Below are 12,390 nucleotides of genomic sequence, written 5' to 3'. Positions count from 1 at the left end.
ACCACATACAAACAAAGAGTTGTGTCCGCCGAAAACTAAAAAATAAATATTTTTTTAAAAAAAATATTTTCTACAATTTTCAATTTATATACCTGACATATAATGCCTTGACCAAAACAATATACCAATAATTTGATGAATGTTGCAAGATCAGATTTGATTGTGAATTTTCCATTATTTCTCTGATTTACTTGGGAAAACACTATTCAGGTTTTTTTCATTGTTTGTAAATATAATTTTTTTAAAAATAACATTTGTTACTTTATAATTATCACTCTGAGGAGTTAAAATAGTGGATAAAAAATGTTCTTAATGTGTTTATTACTTTTTTTTCTTTTAACCTCCTTTTTTGGTGGCCATAGAATAGATGACATTGAAGTTGGAAACTCCGTATTTGTCACTGGGGAAAATTTATTGAACTAGATTTAAAAATATGAAAACTTGCTCACTAAGGACTTTGTGTGTTATGACCTAATGCAAAGCAGAGAAAAAAGTGTCCCATGTCATCGCAGTGGTACCTTTGCAAGTTCTGACCATGTTTTTTCTTGTGAAGTAGGAGTGTTCTGTTTGAGTGATGTTTTTCATCCTGGTTTAATGAGGATTCTCAGTACATCTCAAACATGAGAAAATAAGGGAGGAGTGCTGTTTGTTTATTTTTTTAAAAGAAATCTGTATAAAACTTTATGAAAATGTCAATTTGTTAATCAGAACTATTGTCTTTGTTGAATTCAGCCTCTACCTGAATTATAATCATTGTTCATTATTTTGTGAAATAAAACAGAGCTATCAAGTTATACCTTTTTATCATAAAGTCCCTAAAGAATTGTTTCTTCTGACCAAATATAAAGGAAGAATATATTCCATTTTATAATTTCTACAGGTGGCATACATCTGTAATCCCAGGCACTCCAAAGGCTGAGGCAGAAGGGTTGCAAGTTCAAAACTAGCCTTGGGAACTTAGTGAGACCCTACCTCAAAATTAAAAATATATATATATATACTGGGGATGTGGCTCAGTGGTTAAGTGCCCCTGGGTTCAATCCCTAGCACACCCCCCCCACCCACACACACACCAAAAATTAATTAATTAATTAATCCTAGAAATAGAAAAGAACCCAGATTTGAAAAATGGAATGTTTGGGTTTTCATTTATCCCCTTTGATAATGTTGGATGAGTCACCTTTGTAAATTATGAATTAGGTCTGTTTAAACAAACAACTCCTGCCTGAGGCATTCAGGATACATACTTAACAAACATTGGTTAGCAGGGCATGACAGTGCACACCTGTAGTTCCAGGGACTCAGGAGGTTGAGGCAGGAGGACCAACCCCAGCAACTTGGCAAGACCTTGTCTCAAAAATAAAATGGGCTGGAGATGTGGCTCCGTTTTTAAACACTCCTGGGTTCCATCACTAGTACCCAACCACTAAAAAAAAAAAAAAACTTTGGTTAATGACCCAGGAGTGGTGGCACACACCTGGAATCCTAGCTACTCCTGAAGCTGAGGCTAAAAGTAGCAGGAGAATTGCAAGTTCACGTGAAGGCCAGCTTGAGCAACTTAGTGACCTTGTCTCAAAAAAATAGAAATAACTGGGGTATAGCTCAGTGGTAGAGCACCTCTGGGTTCAGTTTCTAGTTCCACACACACAAAAGTAGTTAATGGGGAAAAAAAAATCAATAAAGGAGATCATGAATCTCTATAGTGTTTTCTTTTAAAGCATAAATACATTAATTTTCTGGAATCATTGCCTTTGAGTCTGAGCTTACTCGTTTATGTTCTGTGTCTCCCTTTCTTATATCACTTGCACAGAATGTGACAACTTTGATCTCCAGTTTCTTAAGAATGAGATACTTGTGAAACAGTCTAATTCTGGACTATTTACAGATTTGTACAATTTTCTTCCCCTAGTTTTTTTTTTTTTTTTGGCAGTAATTTTGGTGCACCTTCTTGCCTTCTTAAGGAGTAGTGTTTTGTCTCTTTCCTTTGTGTGTATGGTTGGGGGGGCGGGGGGCGTGGTTACCACGGAACTACACCTCCAGCCCTTTTCATTTTCTTTTGAGACAGGGTCTCGCTAAGTTGCTGAGAGGCTGGCCTTGGACTTGTGATCCTCCTACTTCAGCCCCCTGAGTAGCTGGGATTCCAGGCATGTACCACTGCCCCCACTAAGGAACAAGGAACAGTATCTTTAGTAAATTGGTCCACAGTATTTGACTTTTAGTTTTTAGAGAAACAAAAAACTATACTCATTTTAAGAGTTTATTGTATAAATTGTGACTTTATGATGAATTTAACTGGCATAAACAGGTGTTTCGGAACAAATGGATCTTTTATCATGTTTTTTAGCTAGAGGCAGCTGTGGTGCACTGACAGCGTTTCTCAGAATGATTATTACTGATTGTTTTCTCTTGTGCAAGGCATTATGTCATTTTTTTAATGCAACTTTTCAAAAACATATAAATTGCTAACATCCTAATTTAAAATCTGCTGACTTCAACCATCTGACCTGTTGTCAGCCTTTTAGTCATTTAAGTAGGGGTTGGCTGAGAGGGTCTAACATGTCTGTTAAGCTTTTAGTCAAGTTCTGCTTCAAGGTTAAGGGGAATCCATGGGACTCTTGGAATGGATTGGGGAGTTGTTGGCTTGTTGTGCACAATTGGTCCATTCCAGGATATCTTTTTGTCTTGTCTCATCTTGTAGACAGGCTCTGAATTTCGTCTCCTACAGTGTTCCCTCATCAGCCCTAACATGGTCTTTTAAGACCTATAGAGAAACAGTGCTGTTTTGTTTTTTTCACATAACAAATTGGCACTATTTGAAGGCAAAAATAGAGATTACTTGCCTTTAAAAGAATGTCTGTATGATGATGCATAATAAATTATCCAAAAATATTGCAGCTTAAAACAACACACAACTTACCTCATTGTTTCTGTAGATCTGGAACATTGATGGAGCTTAGCTCAGTTCTCTGCTGCAGAGTCAGGGGCTAGAGTCTGCTAGGACTTTGTCCCATGCAGATGATTGGCTAGGGAAGGGCGTTTTCAAGGTCATTGGTGTGGCCATTGTTGGGTTTCAGCTCCTTGAGAGTTGGAATGAGTTCTCAGTTTTTTGCTGGCCAGAGATTGCCTTCAGTTCTTTACCAGGTGGTACTTTCTATCAGGACACAGGAAGTGACAGAGAATGTTCAGCAAGGCAAAAGCCACAGTTTCCAATAACCTAAACTTAAAAATGGCTTCTTATTACTTTTATCATGTTCTGTTCATTAGAATCAAGTCACCAAGTCCTGCCCTCTAGGAGAGTGCACAGGGTATAGCTCCCGGAGCAGGGCAGCTGAGGAACCAGCCTCACACCACCTACAGTCCCAGTCCTTTCAACTGCCTCTCATGTGACTGACCACCATCTTCCAAGAACTTGTACATTTTAGATTCAGGCAAACACAGCACATTCTAGGGGAACCAGGGTTCTGTAATGCAGCCTGCAGTGCTTGGGACATCCTATCCATTGTTGACCTGTGGTGGTGGGAAGGCAATTAAGTTTATTTTAGGTTTTTACCCAAGTAACAGTGTGCATAGGTTAAAATAGCATAGTGTGGAATGCATTCAGCAGGCGTACTTGTTCCAAAGCTAAAGACAGCAGTGAACAAAGCAAAATCCCTGCCCTCTTGGAGATTGTTTCTATTCAAGAGACAGAAAGCAGCAAGGGCATGAGAAGTATGGAGGGAATTTGTGAATTCATGTAGGGTGAGCAAAAAAGTTCTAAGTGACACTTGAATGGAGAGTTGGAAAGAAGTGAGGGAATCTCAACCGAAAGAGCATTCCAAGTGTCAGGAAGGCGACTGGAGGCTCTGGCAGTGCTAGAGGAATGGCATGATGGATGTAGGTAGAAAGAGGTGGCGTCACCTCAGGATGGAGGTGGATGGAGTTAGGTGGGGTATAGGTCAGTGGTGGGAGGGCATTGCCAAGTTGAGGTGGGTGCCCATTAAAGGCTGCTGCTGCAGATCCCTCTGGATGCTGTGCTGAGCAGAGGCTGGAGGGAAGGGGCAGCAGTAGGTAATGCAGGCTGCAATAGGGGAGGCTCGGAGCTGGGCCAGGGTGAGGAAAGGGGTAAGAAGTCAGACTCTGATTCTGGACAGCTGTGAAGGTTGATTGTAGTGTGCTGGCTAATGCTGATGACGGGCTTTCTGGGGGAGGGTAAGAATGGTTTGTGGTCATTTGCCAGCAGTCAGTGGCATAAATAATCTCAATGGCAGATTTTAAGTTATCATTGTGACATTATAAAAATGCATAGTTGGGTCCAAGAGATGTGTGATTGAGACCCAACTACAGTCTAAAACCATCAGCACATTGAATAAAGAGATTGCTCTCCCAGAAAGAGTGACTATGCTTAGTAAACAAAAGGAGATGTCAGGGCTGAGTGCGAGACACAACAGCTTGCAAAGCACTACAAGTTGATATTTAAATACTTTGTTCTTTACTAAATGAGTTGAGGTTAAAGTTTGTGTTTCTTGGCCTCTTGTTAAACTTGCCCATTTAATGTCTCACCTGTTACCCTTTAGGTATTCCCATAACTACAAAAAAAAAAAAAAAAAAGAGTGTCATACATGTGGGAAAGGATTGGTAGGGAAAATAATTCTATGTTAAAACAATTAGTTGCTATTTTTCTTCCACTGTCAACAGTTTACACTTGAAAACATTAAAGTAGATGTCTGATTTCATACTTTTTGTTTTATAGTTTTGAAGTGATTAAAGTTATCCATGGCAAATTGTTGGATATGGTGGGGAAAGTACAGTAAGTAGCACTATTTTATCTTTTTTGTTTACATGAACTTATTATAATAGCATCATCTGAGTGATAAAATCTGTCACTAATTTGTGTTTTGTTGGTTTTTATTTTTTTTTGTTATAAATAGAATACCAATTATGTTGGTGGGAAATAAGAAAGACCTGCATATGGAAAGGTATGTCGCCTTTTAAATCATTTGTTGATTTATAAGATCAAGTCCAAGTTGATTTAGTCACTGAGCTGCCAGTTTTAAGTATTGTTTGATAGTCTTTTTAGCTGTAGTGTTTCTCTCTGTTTAGCAGTGTTGCAGTCATGCACAGCAGAAGCAAAACTACAATGTAAATACCACCACATTTCTCTAGAATAGGCAGCAAACTGTGTAGAAAACTCTCCAGAGATTATCTGCTGTGACAAAAGTAGCATCCATTGTTTTCACCAAATACTTTGAGTACTGAGGCTGGGATTGTAGTGATGAACTGGGAAGCAGGGTCCACATACCCAGGGAGCCCAGTAGCAGGGAGGAGGAGCCCTGTGCAACCTTTGCTCAGCACAAGTGAACTGGGAGCCCTCACATCCCTGCTATGAAGTAGGCATTTGTTACAGATATTGGAATACTGGAAAATGTAGTCATGTTCTCTAAACCCAGAGCTTGCTGGAGAGTGGGTAACCCCATAAGGCAAGGTCCTTTATATTCCCCAACCCAGGCATAATCGGTGCTCTTCTGTTTCTTCTTGGTGGTGTCTAGCAGGGTATGGTTCTGCCTCACAAGAAAATCGATCAAAGTGGAGCCTGTTTTGTAATGAGGTGTTTTATCCAATAAAGATCAAAGAATTGGAATGTTCTTTTTCCTGTAGGGTGATCAGTTATGAAGAAGGGAAAGCTTTGGCAGAATCTTGGAATGCAGCTTTTTTGGAATCTTCTGCTAAGGAAAATCAGGTATGTAGTTTCTAAAACTCATTTTGCATACCTTCTCAGTCTATAGAATAAAGTGAGTCATATATTTATTATTTTTAACACAGAAATTATTAGGAGCCATTTTATTACCAGTTTCGTCCCTGCAGCATGTCCTAGGAAGGATGTCAGCCTGTTCTCTCTGGCTCCACATATTTGCCTTTTCCTTTTTCTTCTGTGACTTTAGTTCAGACTCCTGTTCTTGAGTGCATATTTTAGTGTCCAAGCTCATTTCCCGCCCTCAATTTTCTCACCACTTCTCTTTGCTGCCCTGAATTTTTTAAACCTGCAAACCGATGGTGCCATCTCTGCTTGCAAAGTGCCAGTTCCTGGCATTGTGTGTGGAGCAGCCCTCATGCCCCAGTGCTCGGTTCTGTACTTCTCTCACAGGGTCTCACATGTCCCCGTGCTTCTTGTTCCCTTAAACATAGTGGGTACTTTGCTCAGTCTTGTCTGTGTCCCGAAATGTCCTTGTCTCCTGTCTTCATACATTTGCATGGTGTTGCCTAGTTTTTAAAGTGTTTTCTGTATATGATCTAGTTTGATCTTCCAGCAAGATAAATATATGGTTTTCATTTTCTGAGGACACTGCAATCCAGCAAGAGTGGCTGGTGGCCAGTCAATGAGGCCAGCAGTCAGCTGGCATCCTTCTTGTCATGTTCCTCTTCTTCCCCCATGATGAAATTCCTAGCCCTCAAGGCTCATCTTCTCACTGGCCCCTTCCTGATTCATCCACCTGAAATTTAGAGTCGTTTCTTCTCTCTTACCCCTAATTCATTCTGAGATCCAAGAGTCTCACTCACCTTTATATTCTCCATACTGTTGAGTACAATGTTTTTGTGTTCGGTGAGTTTTTATCAATCCAGGTATCCTTTGATCATTAAATCTTTCATTCCTGTGTTCACACCTGGAGGATATTAAATCTGTAATTGGTTTCCAGGTTCCATATAGCAAGCAATTTATCTGAATCTGTTCTGTTCTGGAATACAGATAGTAAGAATTTATGTAACAAAAGTTGAGATTAGTAAATGAGAGATGGCTACATTTTAAAAATTGAATTCAACATTTATTGGGTGTCAGCTCTGTCTTTATGTAGTTGAATCAACTCTTTTTAGAAATGAGAAAATTAAGGTCTAAAGAAGTTAAATAAGTTTCCCCAAGATCTCTCTGTATGATAGGAGAACTAGGACTAAATTTAAATCTAACCCAAATCTCATTTTTTTTCCTGTACACAATGTTTTCTGATAGTGAGGTGTGATCCTAAGCCAGTGACCTTGATTAAATGAGAAGGATGGTCCCTGCTCCTGCTTGAGATCAGTCAGGAACACAAGTACATCATTCATACCAACAGGCTGGAAGGCAGAGTACGTGGGTGGGTCCATTTGGTGTATGGAAGATGCAGAGTCCTCTTATGAATGGAGCTTCTGTTGCCAGTGAAATGTCAAGCAGGTTATCAGGCGAAGCTGAGAGCGGGGGAGTCTGGAGAGGGCCAGACCTAGAGCCTGCTTCTGGGAGTGATGGGGGTGGGGGGCTGTGGTTAGGTTGCTGGGCAGCACCAAGAGTCCCCCAAGTTCCTGCTTGTGGGTGTACAGTGAGCAGCCATTTTGTGTGCTCCTCTGGGCTGTGCCTGCAGCACTGTGCAGGTGGACACTTGGAGAGAAGGGTGATGAAGTTCAGTGACCACAAGGGTGAACTATGGAATCTAAGCTGGCCCAGAAGGAAAATGAGAATAAGAATCTGCTGCAGGACAGGAAAAATGTAGATCAGCACATCAGGTTCCTGTGGATTGAGAATCTGGGAATTGAAGAGAAAATGGACTAGGAAGATGGTGTGGTGGGTAATGGAGGAGGGCTGCTGGTGATGATGACACCTGGGCTGGGGCCCACCCGTGGGACTTTGAGAACGGCATATTTTTCATCATCACAGTGCATTTAAAGGAAGGGATTGGCAATTTGCCTAGTCCTTCAGTGAAAGAGGGTTTCCCACTCAAGCTGGCACACCTTCTCATGAAGGACCATGAGGTTCTTGTTAGAGATCACAGTCATTAGAGGAGAGGAGACAGTGGGGCTGGAAGGAGTCAGGAGGCAGATGTGGTGATATACAGGTGGTAACCAGGAGGACTGCAGGGAGGCAGGCAATTTGGGGTTTGCAGGTGTCAGTCGAAGCTGGCTGGAAGGTGTAGGGAGAGAGGGGCTGAAGGGACAGAGAGGACAAGAAAAGCACCTCTCTTCCTAGAGCCAGGGATTTGGGAACAGAAAGCTGCAGGGAAAGAAAGCAAGGTCTACAAGGGAGAGGGCCCTGAAGGTCCAGAGGACCCTGAGGAAGATACGGGATGGCACAGAATGGGAGTCCAAATGAGGAGGCCCCAAAGTCCTGGGACTTCTTTAAGCCCTCCAGCCCCCTCCTGCAGCCATGGTGGTGGGAGCTCTTTCCTCATCCTGTCCACAGTGAAACTGACTACTTGAAAACTAGCTTTCTAACTGGTTTTTCTTCCTTTTCAGACTGCCGTTGATGTTTTTAGAAGGATAATTTTGGAGGCAGAAAAAATTGATGGGGCAGCTTCACAAGGAAAGTCTTCGTGCTCAGTGATGTAATAACTGCTGCAAACCTGAGGACACTGGGAATATATTCTACCTGAAGAAGCCAACTGCCCGTTATCCTTTAAGATAAACTATGCTTCTTTTTTCTTCTGTTAACCTGAAAGATATCATTTGGGTCAGAGCCCTCCCCCCAACCCTCAGATTATGTTAAACTCTGACTCTGTCCAAATGAATTCACTTCCATGTTCAAATTTTAAGCAATCATATTTTCAATTTATATATTGTATTTCTTAATAATATTATGACCAAGAATTTTATCGGCATTAATTTTTCAGTGTAGTTTGTTGTTTAAAATAATGTAATCATCCAAATGATACATATTGTTACACTACTATTAACTAGGAGGCTTCAATATATCAGTGTTTATTTCATTGTGTTAAATGTATACTTGTAAATAAATAGCTGCAAACCTTAATTCTTTGTGCTATATAATGTGACTTTTGAAGGAAAACCTTACTTTCTTTCCTGCTGTTCAGGAGGACTCTGAGGGATCCCAGGAATGAGTGGAAGACATGGCCCATAACTTTCCCAGGTACCTTCTCTCCACAGGGCACTGTCATTGCCCAGACAGTGATGGGATGGATTGCTGACCAGAACTGAGAGGCTTTGAGGGCAGAGGTAGTTCCCTAGTAATGACTCTTGTCCCCTTTAGCTCTGAGCCCTGAACTGTGACTTGATGCTGAGAGCAGGGAGGGAGGGCCATGGAATTCCCCGGCACCTTTTCCGTGTGTGAGTTGAAGAAAAGCCATTAAGAAGCACCTTAAGGCTAGGTGTGGTGGCACACGCCTGTATCCCAGCAGGAGGCTGAGGCAGGAGAATCACGAGTTCAAAGCCAGCCTCAGCAAGACCTGGTCCCTAAATAAAATACAAAATAGGGCTGGGGATGTGGCTCAGTGCCCCTGAGTTCAATCCCCGGTACCCCAAAAGCCCTAGCCTTAGGGCTAGGGCTATAGGGCTATAACTCAGTGGCAGAGCACTTTCCTATCACATGTGAGGTACTGGGTTCAATCCTCAGCACCACCTAAAAGTAAATAAAGAGACACTTTAGATTTGCTTTCTCCACAGTGTTTGGCAGTTTAGAGGATGTGGGTGTTTCCATCATCTTATCCTAGTACTTCGTAGCCTCACTCAGGTCCAGGTGTGAGGATGAGTGCTGAGGCTGGGGTAGCCCTCACCTGGTCTTTTAAGTCAAACCTGGAGTTGAGCTGTGGTTTTTAAATTAAGACTTCTTCCCAGTTAAAATTTCTCAGGGTTGTTTTCTAGCATCAGCAAATGCTACCATTGACTCTATTAATATACTTTTGCTTTGCAATTGATTTTTTTTTTTTTTTTAAACTGGGAATTGAACTCGGGAGTGCTTTAGCACTAAACTATATTCCTGGTTCGTTTTTATTTTGAGGATTTGATATAGGGCCTCTCCAAACTGCTGAGACTGGCCTTGAACTTGCAGTCCTCCAGTCTCTCAGCCTCCTGAGTTGGTGGAATTTCAGGCACATGCCACCACTCCTAGCTTACAACTGATTTTTAATGAAAAACTGTAGTTTTAGAGCATACTATTTATTCTTTTGAATCTTTTAAGGTTTTTATGTCATTTATCATCCTTGGATGAAATTCAAGCCTTAGAAGACCTCCACCAAATATATACTTTTGAAGTATTAATTTGGACAGTAATTAATGGGGTTTAATCTTAGAACTAAAAATGTTGGTTCAAAATATATGAGTCCAACATTAAATGTGGATCCAGTTCATCCTATCAGCCTTTGCATCTAAAAAGTTATTTCTATGTAAAGAAAACTCACAGAATCTTGTACTAGAAGGTTGTACAAATATGAAACTAGACATTAGTTCTGTTTTCATGAAGTGAACCTTAAAGCACTGGACCTCCTGGCTGCAGGGAGCACAGTGTCAGTCCTTTGCATGGGGTGGTCCACCTGCTCTTTGGTTGGTTCCTGAGCACCTACAATGTGCCAGGGGCTGTTTGAAGTGCTATCAACACAGCAGAGCTCCGTAGCCCTGTGGGGCTTACATTGAGCCTTGGAGATGCCACTGTGGGCCCAGAAGTGACCCTACCATGAGACAGTTGAATTGCTTACATGTGCCAAACACCGTGCTAGGTTTGGGGGGCCCTAAGTCATGACAGCAGTCACCACTAGTGCAAATCCCATGTTCATTTGCTTCACCAATCATTGACCCTGTAAAGTAGGTAACACCTACTTCCACATGAGGAAACTGTCTTATATATGTTAAGTGATTATTTAAGATACACAACTGGAAACAGGAGCAATAGCCAGGCACAGTGGTACATGCCTGTAATCCCAACAACTCAGGAGACTGAGGCAGGAGGATCACAAGTTCCAGGCCAGCCTCAGCAACTTAGCATGGCCCTAAGAAATTTATCCAGATCCTGTCTTTAAAAAAACTTTCTTTTTTTTTTTAATGATCAAAATTCACCCTGTCCCTGTAAGTTACTGTGTTATCTAAGCTTCTAAAGCAATTCTTGGAACTGCCAGCCTTGTGCTTAAAATATTTTCAGTTAAATACTATATTTCAAGCTAACACCTTGGGAGCCTCCTTCAGTTCCTCCCTTGAGTCCCCTGCCCAGCCCCACCACCCCCACCCCCACCCCACCCAGCTCCCAAGGGCCAGTCCTGGGTGATGTGATTTGTATTCCATCCACTTGCATCCCCTCCACACGGTTACCCCGAAGCCAAAGCCATGGTCTCCAACAAACTGTGTTGCTATTTTTTAGAACTCTCTTCACAAATAATTGTGCTGTATACACACTTCCCTCCTTTTAAAGCCAGACATGATCTTGCCCCATGCATTCCCATCTGTTGCCCTGACTGGCCCAGAAACTGGTGTGGCTCCTTCCCTGAAGCAGGGGGCTCTTGGCCCTACAACCTCGGCACTTGCTCTTCCCTCTGCCTGGGGACAGCCTTCCTGGGGCTTGGACTCCTCCGTATCATCTTGTCCCAGCGCCTTCCAAGCTCCCCTGAAGAGCACTTTTCTGTGAATCTGAACCTGTATTTTATCCCAGGGGACAGTGTGCAGCATAACTTCATCATCTGAGTCCTTGTGTCTGTTTTGTGTTACTAGGCCACACAGCAGGAACAGCAGCTGCCCCAGACCCCTCTGTTCCAAACTCCTCCCTGCTCAGGGCTAGGAAGTTTACACTGTAACATTTTAAGTCTCTTGTCTCTTTTACTCTGTTTCTGTAGTTCTTAGTGGTCCCCCCTGGGAATTAACATTAATTTACAACTCTAGTTCAGAGGAATACCAGCTTGACTCCAATCATATAGGAAAGTTCAGCTATTTCCCCTCTGGGTCATTTGTGCTGCTCTGTCATATAGATGGCATAGGTTGTGTGCCCATCAATAGATGAGTAATTGCTCTATAAAGTTGCCTTTTAAATAGAAGAAAAAAAAATGTTGCAATTCATTACCTTTGTGGGTACCCCTTGTTTCTCAGGTGGAGTCCAGGTCCTATCTAGTGTCTCTTGGTTTGAGCCTACAGGATTCCTTGAATTGGGGAGAGAAGTGTGCTTGGGGGGATTCCCTTCGTGGTGGTTTGTCTGGGAGTGTCTTCATTTCTTCATTTTTCAAGGATAATCTTTTTGGTATAAACATCTTGGTAGACTGTCACTTTTTTTTTTGCCATCCTTCTTGACACTCCCAGACTTACAAAGTTAACTTCAGGATTCTGAGGAAGCTGGGTTTGGGGACAGTTTCTGCCAGGTTCTCACTGTGTTCTGAGGTCCCTGTGCACTGTTTCTGATTGCCCCACCCTATAGGGTAAATAGGAATTTTCCCTAGCCTTGCTTCTGGACAGGTTTTTGTGGATTTGAACTGCGTCTGTTGCGCTGGAAAGCCCCTACTGTTTGCAGGGTGCATGGTGATGCCATTGACCTTGAATTACATGTTGGTCCTCTCTTATGCCTCCTAGAAGGAAGGGCCAACTTACCTGGTGCCCTCAGGCTCAGTTCGCAACTTAAGCTGGTGATCAGGAAGCCATTCAGATGACCCAGAACATGCTGCTGCTTTTCTACATTACTATCTAGTA

The 12,390-nt window shown here is 42.1% G+C and overlaps 1 protein-coding gene across 5 annotated transcripts in view; it reads left to right on the top strand.

Moving 5' to 3' along the window:
* Nucleotides 1-8,746, top strand: part of Rheb (Ras homolog, mTORC1 binding) — a 45,469-nt gene extending 36,723 nt beyond the window's left edge. For all 5 annotated transcript variants that reach the window (XM_005326686.4, XM_078040852.1, XM_078040851.1 and 2 more), the window contains 4 exons: nt 4,730-4,786; nt 4,908-4,955; nt 5,635-5,716; nt 8,233-8,746. In XM_005326686.4, coding sequence (XP_005326743.1) covers nt 4,730-4,786; nt 4,908-4,955; nt 5,635-5,716; nt 8,233-8,325 — 280 coding nt within the window. In that variant the 3' untranslated portion in view covers nt 8,326-8,746. The remainder of the gene's footprint in view (nt 1-4,729; nt 4,787-4,907; nt 4,956-5,634; nt 5,717-8,232) is intronic.
* Nucleotides 8,747-12,390: the final 3,644 nt, after the last annotated feature.

The sequence above is a fragment of the Ictidomys tridecemlineatus genome, chromosome 2 (genome assembly GCF_052094955.1).
Source record: "Ictidomys tridecemlineatus isolate mIctTri1 chromosome 2, mIctTri1.hap1, whole genome shotgun sequence".
NCBI classification, from domain to species: Eukaryota; Metazoa; Chordata; class Mammalia; order Rodentia; family Sciuridae; genus Ictidomys; species Ictidomys tridecemlineatus.
The sequence above is the reverse complement of the archived record's forward strand: the minus strand, read 5'-3'. Positions and strand labels throughout refer to the sequence as shown.